Raw genomic sequence first — 18,411 nt, forward strand, 5'->3', positions numbered from 1 at the left:
AACAGTTCCGAGGCACTACTGCTACCAATCTGACTAACAGGCAGAGCGCACACTTCTTGGGACGATCATGCATTTTTCCCACATATGAAACCGCATTACAACGTAAATCAATAGAATGCAATGGGATGACTCACCCTGTAATGCGCTTTTTGCATGCAGGAAAAAACAAACAGCCTGCAGCTTAAAAATTGTTCCCTGCATGCCATTTCCCGCTTACTTCATTCAGCTGCCGTGGGTTACATACATTCGTACATGCATGAGAACGAAAAATCCACCACGGGAAAACGGTGTTCAGTTGAAAGGGTAATCCCTGTCTCAGATCTGTACCCCTCCCTGCCACCCCCAGGCAAAACTGTCACAGAGGTTACAATAAAGAAAGCACTTTGGGGAAAATGGGGGTCTCTTAATTTATAGTTAGAACAGAGATTCAGCAAAATGTTTTTTATTTAAACATTTTTTTCATTAGGAAAAGAAACAATGGTGCAGAAAAAAGGACATACAACAATATAAAAAGTACAAGGTAACATATATAAAAGTAAGCATCTGCCCTGGTTATAGCATAGAGCAGCTTCTGGATTACTTGCAGTTATATCCAGTCTGGAGGTGCAGAGTCACTGAGCTCTCATAGATCTCTATGTAATCCTTTAGAGTGTGATGGTAATCAGAGATCTTCTTTACACTGCCGCACAATACCGTCTTCTATTCCTGGCAGCAGGAAGGTGTAAAACATTTCCACCCAATCACAGGTAAGTCAGATGGACTGAAGAATGGGATAGAGGTCTATGAGGTCTAGCGAACACACACTGGAACGTGGCCATACACTTATCAATGTTTCCAGTCAATATCCAGCAGATTCATTTATTCAGCCAGAAACTGAAACCTAATCAATCTATTTCAGTCTGAAATCAATGGAATCAGTTAACTGAGCAAGTGGGAAGATATGGATTGATCGGCAGTGGGTTGGGAGCGTGGCGTTGATGGCGTTCGATTAAGGGACGACTGATATGTAGACAGCAGAGCTTACATTCACCTATCCACTGATGCGTCAACGGGCGCTCCTCACTGTCTCTTCTCTCCTGGAGCATGCCTGTGTCACGTGAGAAAATGCTAGAGGCCTCTAGTGGTACATAAGGTGCCTCTAGTGTTTTCAACCTCTAGTGTTTATCTCGTGACACAGGTGATCCAAGAGAGAAGAGACAATAAGGAGTGCCTAGCTAGATCATTTATAAGATAAATTATCATTAGGGCTAAGGTGGCAGCACACGGGCACATGGCCAGCAGATTCCACCATCAGATAGATCCCTCTCCGATTGAAATCTGATCAGAGAGGGATCTCTTACTGCCAGACACTGGAAGAAGCCCAGTGATGTACCGTGTTAGCCATACAGGAATCAGTCTGATGAAGGCTTCATAGCCGAAAGCTTACTGCTTTTCTTGTACGTTAGCTAACAAATGGTATCATCATCCTGAATCAAAACTTCTTGCCACATACGGCAAACAGATTTTTAAAACATTTCACCTCAAAATCTGTTAAAAATCTATGTCGTGCAGCGCACGGCCCCCCAGGCCTCCCCCATCTGTGCTCCTCAGGGAGTTGGTCTGTCAGTCATCCTGAAATCTACCAACACTACCACCTCGCACCTGACTGCCTTCCCTTTTGAGCATGATTTTTCCATCCCTGAAATAATCTAAATTACGATCAGGCAGCCACGCCTGCGGCATTGATCTCCAGCATAACTTCTCATAATGATCAAATCTGCCAAAGGAAAACTGACAAGTGTATGGGCACGTTAAGAGTCACAGGTCCTACAGAAGATCTACCAGTGTCAGACTGGGAGGTGGGAAAGTTGAGGAAATCCACCTGCTGGGCAAGCAGCAGCAACCCTGTGTTATCACTCCCAATAGAAACCTACAACACCTGTAAGTAGCAACACCTGATTGCTGCTGCTTGGCTAGCAAGTGGATTTCACCAGCTTTACCACCTCCCAGTCAGACGCTGAGATCTACTGTCCTTCTCTCAGCTTCCAGCAGTTGTAGCATATTCCTGCTTGGATGTCTGTTGTCACTTGTATAGTCCGCGTGTCAGAGGATTCATGAGATAGAGCTCTATAATGGTGGAAACAGAGCCGAGAGGTATGACCGGATTCTCCAAAACAACAACAAGCCGACATCATTACCCAACAGACTCCATCTAAAACTGAAATTTCACTTCTCCCAAAATATAATCTGTCTTCTTACAACAGAAGGTATTTTTGATAATTCACATTTATGCAAATGATCTTTATGCCCCTGAATCCAGGCTCAGAAAAGCTAGTGAATAGCAAGCCTGGATTTACAGCCTTGATAACGTCCATGCCAGGGCTCCCCAGGGCTCGGGAACTGCCACCAGAGGGCAGTATTAGGAGCTAAGTCACAGTATGTAATCCCGGCGGAATCGAGCAAAACTTGGTGATTGTGGGGAGGGCGTGACCGGACATTCCTGATGCACACACGGAACGACAAGTGTACTTTGCAACGCACATGCTCTTTTATATGATCTTTAGCCGGATAGACATATATGAAAGCTGGGTGCTTTTATAGTTGTTTTTAAAGAGGATAAATGGTTTTTAAACTGTATCACGCTATTAGGGCCCATTTTTGCAGGACTTGGGGTAATCCTGCGTCCTGCTGAGAGAGAGGCATGCTGCTAGCCATTTACACCAGACGGCTATACAGCATATGCACTTCATGACAGTTTTATCTGTCCATTCATCTGTGTGGGGTGTGATGGAAGCTTCTCTGGACTACACATGCTATGCCAGATTGGAAGATTCATTCAGCGACCAGAACATCTGTTGTTTTTACTTTAACACTACAGCTTATACATTTTACAGAGCAGTATCAATCCCTGCCATCCACTGATGATGACCAAAAAGTCTGAAACAGTCTGTCTGCATGTCGGTTTGATGTGACTCTGTAAATTGTATTACCTATAGGCTTTTTATGCACCAATGGTTCTGGATGTAAGCATGGCTTCAGGGGCATAGAAATCATTTGTATATTCAGGAATGATGCATCATGGGAAACCACAGTTGCTCACTTAAAGCAAAATTATTGCAAATACTTTGGGGTTGATTCACTATAACAAATAGCACGCCTTATCAGAGTTAACATGCCTTATCAGAGTTAGTGTGTCTTATCAGAGTTAACATGCCTTATCAGAGTAGCATAGTGAGCGCTATGAACGTATGCCTGCTAATCGGCAATGACGAGAGCTCCACTCGTCCTGCCCTGAGCCCCTGAGGGTCCAATCACTTTAAAGGACATTATTCCTGCACTTTGATTGGCCCAATAGGCTGCCTGTCAAGTTTCCTGTCAAGTGACAGGCAGCCTATTGTGCTCACTATGCTACTCTGATAAGGCGTGCTAACTCTGATAAGGCATGTTTACTCTGATAAGGCACACTATTTGTTATAGTGAATCAACCCCTTTCTGTTTTAAGAAGGCAAATCACACTGAGCTTTGCTTTTTAGTAGGAGGGCTTTTTGGTCTCTTATAGCTCCTATACTTTGCAGGTGGTTCTGGGTCACCGTGAGCTCTCTGGCTGTTCTGTAATTCTCCCAGACTGACCCTTTTGACTCCTCAACTCCATCATTAAATTATTTTAAACATGAAACGTCTACCTAAGAGAATTCACCACATACGATTTCATCAGATTCAGTAGCTGTGTCTTCTGGTGTGCTCTTAGATGAAAAGTTCTGTGCAGAGCTATTCCCACACTCTGAACTGGAAAAAGGCTGCTCACCTGTGTGATTTTTCTGGTGTTTCTGAAGGCTTGCTTTATAAGAGAAACATTTCCCACACTCTAAACATGGAAAAGGACTCTGGCCAGTGTGAATTTTCAGGTGTTGAAGGAGGTTTGCTCTGCCAGCAAAACATTTTCCACACTCTGAGCAGGAAAATGGTCGCTCACCCGTGTGAATCCTTTGGTGGGTAAGAAGATATCCTTTCTGACAAAAACATTTCCCACAGTATGTGCAAGAAAAGGGACGCTCCCCTGTGTGAGTTCTTTGGTGACACAGAAGGCTTGCTTTCTGACTGAAGCATTTCCCACACTCTGTACAGGCATAAGGACGTTCATTTGTGTGAGTTTTCTGGTGTCTAAGTAGATCTCTTTTCATGCCGAAACATTTTAAGCACTCTGAACAGGCATAAGGACGCTCCCCTGTGTGAGTTCTTTGGTGACTAAGAAGGTATGCCTTTTGATTAAAACATTTCCCACACTCTGAACAAGAAAAAGGGCGCTCACCAGTGTGGATTCTCTGATGTCTAACAAGTGTTCCTTTGTAACTGAAACTTTTCCCACACTCTGAACATGACCATTCCGACTCATGTGACTGTGTCTTCTGCTGAACAGCCAGAGATGCTTCAGATTTATTGCATTCAGGATATGCTGATCGCTGATATTCTGTATCTCGCCCCTCTGCAGGAGGGAAAATGTAACGGTTACATTTTCTGTATTCAGAAGTGATGTGCGTTGGTCTAGTAATCAACAGTGTTACAGAGCTGTATCATAGAAGTGGACAACCAAACCAGCTAAGGAGCATTGTACGGTGATGTGATTCTTATGTCATCCAATGTCATGGAGCTTTCATATGGTGTACAGTATCTCCTCCTCATTTGTTGGTGCTATGATGTTAAACTGAGGAATGGAGATAGGCCTTTCATATATTGTACAGTATCTCCTCCTCATTTGTTGCTACTATGTGGTTATACTGAGGAATGGAGATGGGCCTTTCATATGGTGTACAGCATCTCCTCCTCATTTGTTGGTACTATGATGTTATACTGAGGAATGGAGATGGGACTTTCATATGGTGTACAGTATCTCCTCCTCATTTGTTGGTACTATGATGTTATACTGAGGAATGGAGATGGACCTTTCATATGGTGTACAGTATCTCCTCCTCATTTGTTGGTACTATGATGTTATACTGAGGAATGGAGATGGACCTTTCATATGGTGTACAGTATCTCCTCCTCATTTGTTGGTACTATGATGTTATACTGAGGAATAGAGATCGGCCTTTCATATGGTGTACAGTATCTCCTCCTCATTTGTTGGTACTATGATGTTATACTGAGGAATGGAGATGGGTCTCTCATATGGTGTACAGTATCTCCTCCTCATTTGTTGGCACTATGATGTTATACTGAGGAATGGAGATGGACCTTTCATATGGTGTACAGTATCTCCTCCTCATTTGTTGGTGCTATGATGTTATACTGAGGAATGGAGATGGGCCTTTCATATGGTGTACAGTATCCCCTCCTCATTTGTTGGTACTATGATGTTATACTGAGGAATGGAGATGGGCCTTTCAAATGGTGTACAGTATCTCCTCCTCATTTGTTGGTACTATGATGTTATACTGAGAAATGGAGATGGGCCTTTCATATGGTGTACAGTATCCCCTCCTCATTTGTTGGTACTATGATGTTATACTGAGGAATGGAGATGGACCTTTCATATGGTGTACAGCATCTCCTCCTCATTTGTTGGTACTATGATGTTATACTGAGGAATGGAGATGGACCTTTCATATGGCGTAAAGGATCTCCTCCTCATTTGTTGGTGCTATGATGTTATACTGAGGAATGGAGATGGGCCTTTCATATGGTGTACAGTATCTCCTCCTCATTTGTTGGTACTATAATGTTATACTGAGGAATGGAGACGGGCCTTTCATATGGTGTACAGTATCTCCTCCTCATTTGTTGGCACTATGATGTTATACTGAGGAATGGAGATGGGCCTTTCATATGGTGTACAGTATCTCCTCCTCATTTGTTGGTACTGTGATGTTATACTGAGGAATAGAGATGGGCCTTTCATATGGTGTACAGTATCTCCTCCTCATTTGTTGGTACTATGATGTTATACTGAGGAATTGAGATGGGCCTTTCATATGGTGTACAGTATCTCCTCCTCATTTGTTGGTACTATGATGTTATACTGAGGAATGGAGATGGGCCTTTCATATGGTGTACAGTATCTCCTCCTCATTTGTTGGTACTGTGATGTTATACTGAGGAATAGAGATGGGCATTTCATATGGTGTACAGTATCTCCTCCTCATTTGTTGGTACTTTGATGTTATACTGAGGAATGGAGATGTGCCTTTCATATGGTGTACAGTATCTCCTCCTCATTTGTTGGTACTATGATGTTATACAGGCAAATAATGTCAAAATGTTTTCAGAATCGAAAATACTACATATATATATAATATGAAAATAAAGATATAAAAACAGATTTACCCCAGCTGCTTAGCTCCTCTTCTTCCTCCTCTGTAGACTGCTGTTCACCTTTCACATATGTTTCTTCTACTTCCACTTTAATTATCCTTATCATGTCACTCTCCTCCATAGACTGTTGATCTCCCCACACACATATCTCTTCTTCTTCCTCTTTAATTGTTCTCACAATGTCACCCTCTGCCATAGACTGTTGATTTCCCCACACGTTTGTTTCTTCTTGTTCCTCTTTAATTTTCTTCAGCATGTCACCCTTCATACTAGTCCTCTGATCATCCCTCACATATGTCTCTTCTTTCTCAGGCTTCATGTATCCCAGTTCTACTGCCTAAATACACAAAATAGTAAAGTTGAAAATAAGATCTTCAAGTTGAAAAAAAACAACATAGGCCCCGATTCATAAAAAGCAGTGCGATAAAAAAAATCTTGTCGGGAAAATACCGCACTCGGTACTTTCCCGGTCTGTGTGCTAATTCATAAAGATTTCCCCAGCTGCCGTTGGAGGTTGGTAAATTACCGCAGCCCATTGAGCGGTAGAGTAGAGCAGTGTGGCGATTCTCTCTTTTGCCCTGCACAAATGACTCGCACAGACGGCTCTCTGCACAAATTACTCAAACAGATGACTCGCACAGACTTTTCCTGCCTGCAAAAATGACTCGCACAGATGACTCAGACAGATGACTCGCACAGACTTTCCCTGACTGCACAAATGACTCGCACAAATGATTCACACAGATGGCTCTCTGGCTCTCTGCACAGATGACTCAAACAGACTTTGGCTCCTTGCACTTTGCATTCACCAGAGGTGTCGGTAACTTGTTAACGCCTCACTAGAGGTGTCGGTAACTACGGTCAGGCTTACCGCTTGTTGAAGGCTTTATGAATTGGCATTTGCTGACAATTTACTGACATGTGTTGGCGGTAACTACAGCCAAGTCGGTAATTTATCTCCCTGGTCGGTAATGTCAGCTTCTCATGCAGTAACAGCCTTTATGAATTGACACTGTGCTAAGTGCTCGGTAAAGTCTGCTGTTTTCAGCATTACTGCATGAGGTAATGCTTTATAAATCGAGGCGATAGACCTCAATTCACTAAGCAGTTATGACTAGTCTACAGATGGTTTTAAGACCTGGTCAAACATTCAGTAATTACACAATTCACAAAGGCAAACTAGGAGTAACCACACCCACTTTTTCTGACAGAGATTAGACCAGCTGATTTCTTGTTGGTAAAGTCATTCTGTGAGGTATTTTAGATGTGAGGGTGGAACCTTTTGAATTAATTATGCAGGGGTTGAATTGTATGCAGAGGAGAGATCATCAGAGGGGAAGGATGACAGTCATAGCTACTCGTTTGTGAATTGCATCTTTTGATCATTTTCCCTGCTTTATCCACCTAATTACCAAATGGTTTAGACCAGGTCTAAAAACATTTGGTAATAGTGAATTCTGCTTTGATGCAACTGACCAAACCATCAGTAGACTAAAGACCATCAGTAGACTAGTCTACATTGCTTAGTGAATTGAGGCCATAGTCTCATATGATCTGAAATTACTTTACAGGTCTTGACCCTCAGCTTTACCTACCTGATTATCATGCGCATAGTTGTGGTCTCCCTGTGGACAATCCTGGGAATAAGGAGGACCTGTACATCTCTCTGCTGGATTTCTGTTATTAGATCCATCTGTAGGAAACACACACACCTGCTGAATACATTGTCTCTGTGTCTATCAGATGATGGGGGGAACTAGATGGACCCTCCACACTGCTCTCTGCTTTACAAGAAATGAAAGTCTGCTCTTACCTGGTAATGTGAGGGGCAGCTGACTCTTCATCCTATTGGCCTTGTAGAGGTCATTGTGTCCTACATACTGCCCTTTTTCCAACATGCCATCTTCTTGTTTCCCATCACTAAAGGTCTTCTGCTTTTCCATCACAATGTTCTCCTGATCCTTTTAGATGCTCCCCCTGCAATGCAGAGTATTTTGCACACAACACAAGGAGTCATTTGTAAGAAAGTACAATATAATACATAATAAATTAACAATCTTCTGATCCTTAGGGAACTTCCTTAATAAATATAAAATAATTCAGTACAATTGTTCCATGTTTAGGCAGTCATACATAGGTTCAATAGTTGCCCAATCCAGGATGTTATTGGTCACTTCTTATAGTGTTTGACTGAGAGGGGTGGACAGTAGATTGTAAGCTCCTGTGGTGCAGAGATGATGGGAAGAGATCAGTGATCTCTGCACAGTGCTGTGGAATATGTCAGAGCTATACAAATGTATAATAATAATAATAGTGTGTGAGTGTGGTGGGGACATTAGAGTGTAAGCTCCTCTGGTGCAGAGATGATGGAAATTGATCAGTGATCTCTGTGCAGCGCTGTGGAATATGTCAGAGCTACACAAATATATAATAATAATAATAATAGTGTGTGACTATAGTGAGGACATTAGTGTTTAAGCTCCTGTGGTGCAGAGATGATGGGAAGGGATCAGTGATCTCAGTGCTGTGGAATATATCAGAGCTATATAAATGTATAATATAATAGTGTGTGACTGTGGTGAGGACATTAGAGTGTAAGCTCCTGTGGTGCAGAGACTGATTGATATGGATCAGTGATCTCTGTACAACACTGTGAAATACGTCAGAGCTATCCTATATCTTAACTGCCCTGTTGCTGCGTCCTCCAGTGTCCCTGTGTCCGTGCATTGTATCTGGTGTGCGTGCGCGGTGCACAGACAGACTTTAAACAGCAAGGAGGATGGGTGCAGGACATGTGTGAGTTTGTGCGGCCATGTGCTTGCGGATCGCGGCTGTGTGCATGTAGCGGGGGAGGGGAGAGTAGTCGCGGCTGAGGCCTACAGCCCGTTTTTAAACTGGTGGGCCTTTTAACTAGTATATGTATAATATAATAGTGTGTGGCTGAGTTGAAGAAATTATTATTATTATTATTATTTATTTATTTATTTATAAAGAGCCAACATATTCCATGGCGCTGTACAATGTAAGAAAACAAACAAGGGATACATAATGATACAGACAATGATATACATCAAATATGAACACTGATACAAAATACAGTACTGCTGATTACAACAGCAAATTTAACATGATGACTAAAATGTATAAATGTCTAACAGAGTGCAAGCAATTAAATTAATAACATTCCATGACACAAAAGGGTGAGAGCCCTGCCCATGCGAGCTTACAATCTAAAGGAATGGGGTGGAAACAAGAGGTGGGGGCAGTATACAGTATATGTACAGGCAGTGCGTAATTAGGTTATTTAGTGGGTGCATGGCCTATGCTAGAAAATATGCTTGTCGGAAAAGGTGGGTTTTGAGAGAGCGTTTAAAGATTTCATTGGTGGGAGAGTGGCGGATGTGCTGTGGAAGGGCATTCCAGAAGAGGGGTGAGGCACGTGAGAAGTCTTGTACACCTGAATGTGTGGAGGTAATTGTAGAAGAGGATAAAAGAAGCTCGTGCGCAGATCTGAGATTGCGGTTGGGTTGGTATCTGGAGACTAGTGAGAAGATGTACAGAGGAGAGAGATTGTGTAGAGCTTTGTAGGTTAGGGTTAAGAGTTTGAACTGAATCCTCTGGTTAATTGGTAGCCAGTGAAGAGCTTGACAGAGAGGATCAGCAGACGAAGAGCGAGAGGAGAGATGAATGAGTCGAGCAGCAGAGTTCAGTACAGAATTGAGCGGTGCTAGTCGGTTAGTTGGAAGTCCACCAAGCAATATATTGCAATTGTCCAATCGAGATATAATAAGAGCATGTACTAACATTTTGGTTGTGTCATGAGAGAGAAAAGGTTGGATACGTGCTATGTTTTTGAGTTGGAGATGACAGAAGCTGGTTAGGGAGTTATTGTGAGGAATAAATGAGAGAGGAGAATCAAATATTTATATTAAGTTTTACGAAGCGAGAGGACATGAAAGAGGATATAGTGGACAGGCAGAAGGCAACCCGTGTTAGGAGGGAGTTAAGGTCTGGGGCCGAGAGGTACAGTTGTCTATCATCGGCATTAGAGTGTAAGCCTCTCTGGTGCGGAGGTTGATGGGTATGAATCGGTGATCTTTTTACAGCACTGAGGAATATGTCAGCGCTATATAAATGTATTATACAATAGTGTGCGGGTGTGGTGAGGGCATTAGAGTGTAAGCTCCTCTGGCACAGAGACTGATGGGAAGGGATATGTGATCTCTTTGTACATGGCAGACTCTGAAGTAAATGAAAGAGGGGAATTATTGGATGTAAATATAAAATGATTACCTTTTCTGCTACCAATTCCAGCAATTGTTATTCTCTACTTCCTCCCAACTCTCCTGTAACGCTGAACTTCCTGTTGTGCGTTCCACTCTTTCCTATGTATGCTCCACTGGTTATGTGCAAGCACCACCCTGTGGGCAATAGAAGCACTGCAGTGATCATAATCAGAAGATACTGTAATTGGGCTAGAATGTTCACGTTAAAAACAGTTGCTCAGAGAACAAAGAAATATAAACAAACAATAAAAAAGAAGTAAAGCTACATAAAAAGATTATTATGTGCAATTATGTGGTAGACTGTTCTGTACTGTATGCCAGCATTAATGTTAGTAATGGTGGGAATTGTGCATACCTTCCAACCTTTTGAGATGAGAAATAGGGACACTTAAGCCACGCCCTGTCACGCCCCTGATCACGCCCCCGTCACACCCCCTAATCACGCATTCCATAAAGATTTCATAAGAAAAATATGTTGTTTTATAATTCAAATAAACCTGGTCCTTTCTATCCTGGAGCATTTTCCTTCATATCAATATTTGAAAATAAGAAATTTATCAATTTAAAAGATGGGGATAAAGTTTAGAGGCAATTAAACACATTTTTCAGTAGAGAAATAGAAATATTTACATCGAAAGAGGGACAATGTCCTGAAAGAGGGACACATGAGGAGGAAAGAGGGACAGTTGGGAGGTATGATTGTGCAGTTCATCATGTTATAGTTGTGGCAGCTCTCTGTATCTCTGTATGTCACTCCAGAGGGAAGGGGATGGGATATGGAGCAGGCAGGAGAGAAGGGTCAGTGGCCAATTTGTTGACTCCTCTTTCAGAGTCAGAATAATTTTCATTTTCACATTAAACTGCCGTTCAGGAAGATGGCGGATTAATTGGCAGCCATGGCCACGGGATTCTGGCTTTTTCTTGTTTTTCTTTCCTTTTCCCTACATATACACCTTGTTCTCCCCCCTGAAGGTGTGCAGTGTGGTCCGCTGTAGCCTGAGACGCTGGTGCGGATGGTGGGGAGTCCAGGACCTGGAGTTTTTTCTGCCTTTCCTGGCTCAGTTGTCTGCACAGGTACAGGCTGTGTGGAGTCCACCGCTGCTGCCCAGGAGATCAGGGCCCCACTGAGGTCAGAAGGCACCGCGTCACACCTTTGGCCTTGCTGGATGCCAGCTCTATCCATCGGCTGCTGCTGCTTCACCAGGGGGACTTTTGGATCAGCCCCTTCATTATGCCAGCTGCTAATGCGGAAGGACCGCTGCAGCCGGATGCTACTGTGACAGCCAGATTATATTGACCAGCCGTGCTGAATGCTGCCCTGGAGTCAGGATCCACCACAGAAATCAACACTACTCAACCTTTTGAACTGGAACACCTTGGCCAGCACTGCCAGATACCAGATGTCAGCAATCGGGATCCCCAGCGGCATCGGCCATCACCAAGGGTTTCTTTCATGAAGAACTGAGTCTTCACTGCTGAACCCTCGCCTCCCTGTGTCCCCGTCCCATGTCTCCTTAGCGATAATAGAGGATGCAAATTGCGACTGGTAGCGCCGTAGTATGGCAGCCTCGGCTCTTGGCTTTCAGACATTATCCCCCCCATCCTTCCAGACCAGAACCTGTATGAGCCAAAACCAATTCTGGGTACAACTCCCCCTTTGTACTTGGCAAAATAAATGATTCTGATTTGGTCAAATATGTTTGCCCTTGCAAGGAACTTGATTGGCAGTTACTGAACAGATACAGACAATACTATACAAGGACAGACAGTATATATATTACAAGTCAAGGAGGACACTATAGGAGTTAACATATTGGAAAACAGCATGAGAAATTTCATTTTCCAGTTCCAGCTCTGTGCTGTAATGCCTTTAAGTCCCGTCTGTTTCAGAATTGCCGTTTGTGCTGGATGGATTAGCGTGGTTCTGCATTAAAGAGGCCCTGTAGTGACATATAGTAGGATGCAGTACATTATTCAGGATAGCCACTTTTACAGCAATTTTCCTGGTTTGAGCATCAGAAACACTTCCTCCAGCTATATACAGTATTGCTGTATATTGACTGTAGCCATGCTATCCCAGTGATGTTTAGTCTAGGCTGTTTACAAATGCGGAATTCTCTCCCCCACCCCAGAACATTGAGACCAGGTATATTTTGTACTGGGTTCGGAACTCTCAGTATACAAAACATTCTGCACAGCTGCACCTGACAGGACAAAATATGTCGCCGCCTGTGATCAATTTTAGAATGTAAATCAGAGTTAGGAAAGGTTTTACAATGAACAAACTTTAACTTAACCATTAATAAATACATATTGTGAAAACATAATCAGTTTTATTGTATCACACAAATCCACTGCGCGCTACCAAATCTGTAAAGACAATCTCACATAGTGTAATCTGTATAAAACACTCAGATATCCACTACAATTCCCATCAATCGTGTGGCTAGTGATCAAGTGACCAATCGTGATTCCCACCACCTCTAATAACAAAGCGGTTCACCAGATGTTTACCACCAATTTACAGGTGGAATTCAGGCTCAAATATGTGGTACTCCAGGCTCATCAGTAATCCACATCCATATCCATAATATGATAAAATTCGGCGTTTATTCCTCAATAAAACACATTAAAATATTCATAGCGTAATATGTTTGTTAAAATGAAATCACACTGCGCCTCTCGCGCCCGAATCCACTTACAAGCTCCAAGAAGGATGTTTAAGCATTTCACAGCGGCAAAGCTGTTAGGTCTGTAGTGTCAACTACGAGGTCCGTCCGCGGCGTCCCGCTTGATCGATCCCCACGACCACCAACCTGCCCGGATTTCCGTGCTGTGCGTCAGGCGTACTGGCTCCGCCCTACGCGTTTCGTCATACGACTCATCAGGGCCCCTGATGAGTCGTATGACGAAACGCGTAGGGCGGAGCCAGTACGCCTGACGCACAGCACGGAAATCCGGGCAGGTTGGCGGTCGTGGGGATCGATCAAGCGGGACGCCGCGGACGGACCTCGTAGTTGACACTACAGACCTAACAGCTGTGCCGCTGTGAAATGCTTAAACATCCTTCTTGGAGCTTGTAAGTGGATTCGGGCGCGAGAGGCGCAGTGTGATTTCATTTTAACAAACATATTACGCTATGAATATTTTAATGTGTTTTATTGAGGAATAAACGCCGAATTTTATCATATTATGGATATGGATGTGGATTACTGATGAGCCTGGAGTACCACATATTTGAGCCTGAATTCCACCTGTAAATTGGTGGTAAACATCTGGTGAGCCGCTTTGTTATTAGAGGTGGTGGGAATCACGATTGGTCACTTGATCACTAGCCACACGATTGATGGGAATTGTAGTGGATATCTGAGTGTTTTATACAGATTACACTATGTGAGATTGTCTTTACAGATTTGGTAGCGCGCAGTGGATTTGTGTGATACAAGACTTCTCAAACAGGATTCAACACAGCGCACTCCATTTGCTCTTTGGAACTTTGACAAACTTTTTGCAGCTGAGCCTGCGGTTATTAGGCAAAATATTGCTGAAGGTTTTGTATACAGGTGGTAGTGTGTGTTTAAACTGATTGGGGGGGCGCAGCATTAATCGTTCTAAATTGATAATCAGTTTTATTCATTACATTATTTTAAGTACAGTTCCTCTTTAAGCAGAGTTACCACTTGGGGGAAGATACTGTTCCTGTGCCTGGAAGTTTTTGTTACAACTGACTGGTATCTCACACAGAAGGCAGGATTTGGGAGATGAAGTGGGCAGAGTGAGAGGGGTCAGAGGTATTTTTGGCCGCTGTCTTTCTGCACCTGCTAGTGTACAGGTGCTGCAGGGAAGGTAAACTGTAGCCATTTATTCTTCCTGCTGATTGGATGATGCACTGCAGTCTCACCTTCTCCCATATGGAGCATGAGCCAAACCAGTTACTGATGATGTAACGGTGGATTGGATGACTGCAATATAAAACTGCACCATTGCTTTTTGTCATATGCCAAACTTTTTTAGCTGCCATAGGTGGTACATGCTCTGTTGGGCTTTCTTGATGATGGCAGCAGTGTTGTTTTCCCATTTTAGGTTGTTGGTGATTACGGACCCAAGGAATATGAATGGAGGTAGGGACTGGGAAGGGGGGGGGGGGGTCTTCTGAAATAAGAACATTAAAGTGTACCTGAGTTGAAAGGGTGCAAAAGCTTCATACATACCTGGGGCTTCCTCCAGCCATGCAGATTGCTCCCTCATCGACGTACTCCGCCTCCTGGATGCTCCAGTAAATGCCCCACCCCCCTCACCACCAGTTGGGGGCAGTTGATGCAAGTGCAGTCTGTCTGCACGCGTGCTCCCATGGCAGGGAGCGTTCTGTGCCTACACAGTAGTACAGATCGCTCCTGCTAACAGGAGCATGGCAAGGCACACGCACACAGTCCGCCCCAACTGGCAGAATTAACGGGGAGCATCCAGGAGGCGAGGATGGCGGCGAGGGAGCAATCGCTTGGAGGGGGCTGGAGGAAGCCCTTAGGTATGTATAAAGATTTTACACTTCAAGTTCCAAGTTCAGGTACACTTTAAGCTCCAAGTTTTTGCTGCTGCACCAGGTAGAAAGCTGCCCCACTACATGTCTGTACACAGACTCTTTTTGCATCAGCTGTTGTAGAGCTCCAGTAGGGAGAGGAGGTTCCAGCCAGTGATTCTGTCTGCTGATTGGATGAACTGCAGTCACTGAAGATGTGAGGACTGATTTTATAGAGCTAGACCAGTCTTTCTCAACCAGGGTTCCCTGAAACCCCCGGTGTTCCTTAAGGACATTGCAGGGGTTCCCTGGCATTTTTCCTCTTCAAGGTGACTTACCTCAGTTTGCAGGTTAAGAAAGATTCAAAATGACTGATCCCTAGCGTCTCAGTGTCCTCTTCATTGGTTTTCTACCCATTATGAAATCTATCTTCCTTACATCTTCATCACTGCTGCAATGGCCTTGTGACTATTGTGACACATTACACTAATGATGAATAAGCACGTGGGATGCCAGAACTAAAGATGTGTGTACAGCACTGGGCAACGATAATAGGGAGGGCAATAATGGAGGGCATAAAATGGGTGCCCTATAAAGGAGAATCATGGAATGGGGACTAATAAAAAGTGTTTAGCCTCACTTACTTTTAATGACCAATCCTACTATAAATTAAATCCCCCCTCCCCCACTCCATTATGCAGGGGTTCCCTGAGAGCCGAAAATAATTTCAAGGGTTCCTCCAAGGTAAAAAGTTGGAGAAAGGCTAGACCATTCATTTCTGTGATTGGCTGGATTGTTTCAGCCTCCTCAGGTGGTTCCTTCTCGAGGCCTGCATCAGGTCGGGTACCCGCGGGTTACCCAAAATGCGGGTTGGGTTCGGGTAACCGTTTTGATTTTAATTGGGTTGCGGGTCAGGTGCGGGTAGCGGGTGGGGTCGGATTCCGGGTACCAGATTCACCAGAAAGCGAGTTGCGGCTCTGGAGTGGGTAGTGGGTCTGTGGGTGCGGGTACCAGATTTACCAGAAAGCGGGTTGGGGGTCGGGTGCGGGTAGCAAAGCTGCAGGTGCAGGTCAGGTGCGGGTCTGAAAAATTAGACCCGCGCAGGGCAATAAGTCGGGTACCCACAGGTTACCCAAAATGCGGGTTGGGTTCGGGTACTAGTTTTGATTTAACCGGGTTGCGGGTCCGGTGCAGGTAGCGGGTCTATGGGTGCGAGTACCAGATTCACTAGAAAGTGGGTTGCAGGTCGGGTGTGGGTAGCGTGGGTGCGGGTCTGAAAAATTAGACCTGCGCAGGCCTCTAGTTCCTTCTCTGCTGGATCTTCTTGGTGATGAAGTCAGTGTTGGCCTCACATTTTACATCCTGAGAGATTATGGACCCCAGAAATATGAATGACTCTTCCTGGGTAAAAGCTGGTCCATATATGATACAATAGGAGAGCGTACCTATGTGTATGCCATATACTGTATTAGTGACCTCTCGAGGCACATAAATAAATATTCCTTACTCGTCTATCCTTCAGAACCATCACTACCCATAGGTGTTCCCCGGCACCACAAAGCATAACCTAATTGTCATCTCCCTCTCTCCTTATAGGTGTTCCCCTGCACCACATGGTCTGACCTAACTGTCATGTTCCTTTGGTTGTGAGGTAGAAGCAGTACACCTGGACCACAGCTTCTGTGGGTGAAATCTCTATCAAAACACGTATTTGCCTTTTACTTGCGTTATGCTGTGCAATTCAGTCTTCTTCCTTTAAAGGATCCTCATACCAAAGTAATACTGAGTTTATTAGCAGAAACCTGTTGTAGAGGTACTGCTTCTCCCTCACAACCACGACTTTGTAGGTTCAGTTCTGGCTTGCTCTAAATTATTTAGCTGACTACTGATGGCATACAGGCATTCCCCCCCCCCCCCCCCCCCCCATGGAGTCACATCTGACTGTGGCTGTGGTCAAACGCAAAATGTTGCGGTTCTGTGCCACCAGGTGACGTCACCACATGTCAAGCACTGACATGCGTGGTGTTACAAACGCTGCCATTCAGATGCATGTTAATTGCATCCAAATGGTGTTTATGGGTGGCAGATGAGATGCTGAACTGCCCGACAAGAGTGAAATTCCGACTCCGGGCTGAAAGAGGCCTTAGTCAGAATAAAGAAAACAAAAATCACGTGCCAGATAGGTAAAAACTATCTACACTGCTAAACTCTGCCACAAATACAAATCAATATATATATATATATATATATATATATATATATATATACAGGGCTGTGGAGTCGGTCCAAAAATCCACCGATTCCGACTCCTCAGTTTAGGATTCCACCGACTCCGACTCCACGACTCCGACTCCTCTAATTTGCATATTACAATTTTGTTGATTAAAAGTATGTAACATGAAATTCGTCTCTTAACTGCCAACGCTTAGGAATTTTACAAGACAACTGAAGTGAGAAGGATATGTAGACTACTATATTTATTCCCTTTAGACTAAAACTAGTCCTTGGTAAGAGTACTTGTAAAAGGTACAAACCGGAGCAAAGAACATCTATCAGGCCCTAGGCAATGTAAGTGTGGGTACATGTAAGAGTGATGTACAGGTACTCTGCAGGGGAATGAGGAGATTGTAAACAGACAACACCTCTGTGTTCAATGTGCACAGCATTCTCAGTGGATTCCCTGCAGCTCTGTGGGGAGTGCATATGTAGAGTATAGTACTACTGTGTAACAAAGTAAACCTGAGACAGATGAAATTAAAGTTGTATACATACCTGGGGCTTCCTCCAGCCGCCTTCAGGATAATCAGTCCCTCGTTGTCCTCCTCCACCACCTGGATCTTCTGCTATGAGTCCAGGTACTTGAGCCAGTGAGGCGTAGTGCGCATGCACACACTCCGCCGCCAGGAGCATACTACACCTGTGCAGCACTATTGCGCAGGTACAGAATGTTCCTGGCTGTGGGAGCGGCATGCGGCCGGACAGCGCTGACTGGCTGAATTACCAGGACTCATAGCAGAAGATCCGGTTGGTGGAAGACAGTGAGGGACTGATTAGCCTGAAGGGGGCTGGAGGAAGCCCCAGGTATGTATAAAACTTTACTTTTCATCCGTCTCAGTTTCCCTTTAATTTGTAGTCACCAAACCAAATTTTAATAACATATCAAATTATTTGATTTCATCAAAGGGAATGCATACATTTGCATAAATCAGCATCAATGCAGAATTATTTCCATCTCGTTGACCATCTCTATTAGTGACACAGCTACACATCAGGCTTTATTCTTACAGCATAGATGTTATTTAGTATATATAAGAGATTCCT

The 18,411-nt window shown here is 43.9% G+C and overlaps 1 protein-coding gene across 1 annotated transcript; it reads right to left on the reverse strand.

Moving 5' to 3' along the window:
• Window positions 1–426: 426 nt before the first annotated feature.
• On the reverse strand, window positions 427–10,658 carry LOC137536455 (gastrula zinc finger protein XlCGF57.1-like). Its single transcript, XM_068258661.1, has 5 exons — window positions 10,582–10,658; window positions 8,102–8,265; window positions 7,884–7,981; window positions 6,301–6,625; window positions 427–4,462 (listed from the first exon to the last, which is right to left on the reverse strand). Exons 2-5 carry the CDS (start codon window positions 8,229–8,231, stop codon window positions 3,663–3,665), a joined length of 1,353 nt encoding a protein of 450 aa, XP_068114762.1. The 5' UTR covers window positions 8,232–8,265; window positions 10,582–10,658; the 3' UTR covers window positions 427–3,662.
• Between the last annotated feature and the right edge of the window lie 7,753 nt (window positions 10,659–18,411).

This window comes from Hyperolius riggenbachi, chromosome 10 (assembly GCF_040937935.1).
Source record: "Hyperolius riggenbachi isolate aHypRig1 chromosome 10, aHypRig1.pri, whole genome shotgun sequence".
NCBI classification, from domain to species: Eukaryota; Metazoa; Chordata; class Amphibia; order Anura; family Hyperoliidae; genus Hyperolius; species Hyperolius riggenbachi.

Excerpts from the sequence above, each read along its gene's own strand:
- LOC137536455 (XM_068258661.1), bottom strand. The coding sequence starts at position 8,231 with ATGGAAAAGCAGAAGACCTTTAGTGATGGGAAACAAGAAGATGGCATG. Across the intron at positions 6,626-7,883 it reads ACTATGCGCATGATAATCAG|GCAGTAGAACTGGGATACAT; the intron begins GTAGGTAAAGCT and ends TTGTGTATTTAG. Across the intron at positions 4,463-6,300 it reads AGAGGAGCTAAGCAGCTGGG|AGGGGCGAGATACAGAATAT; the intron begins GTAAATCTGTTT and ends TCCCTCCTGCAG.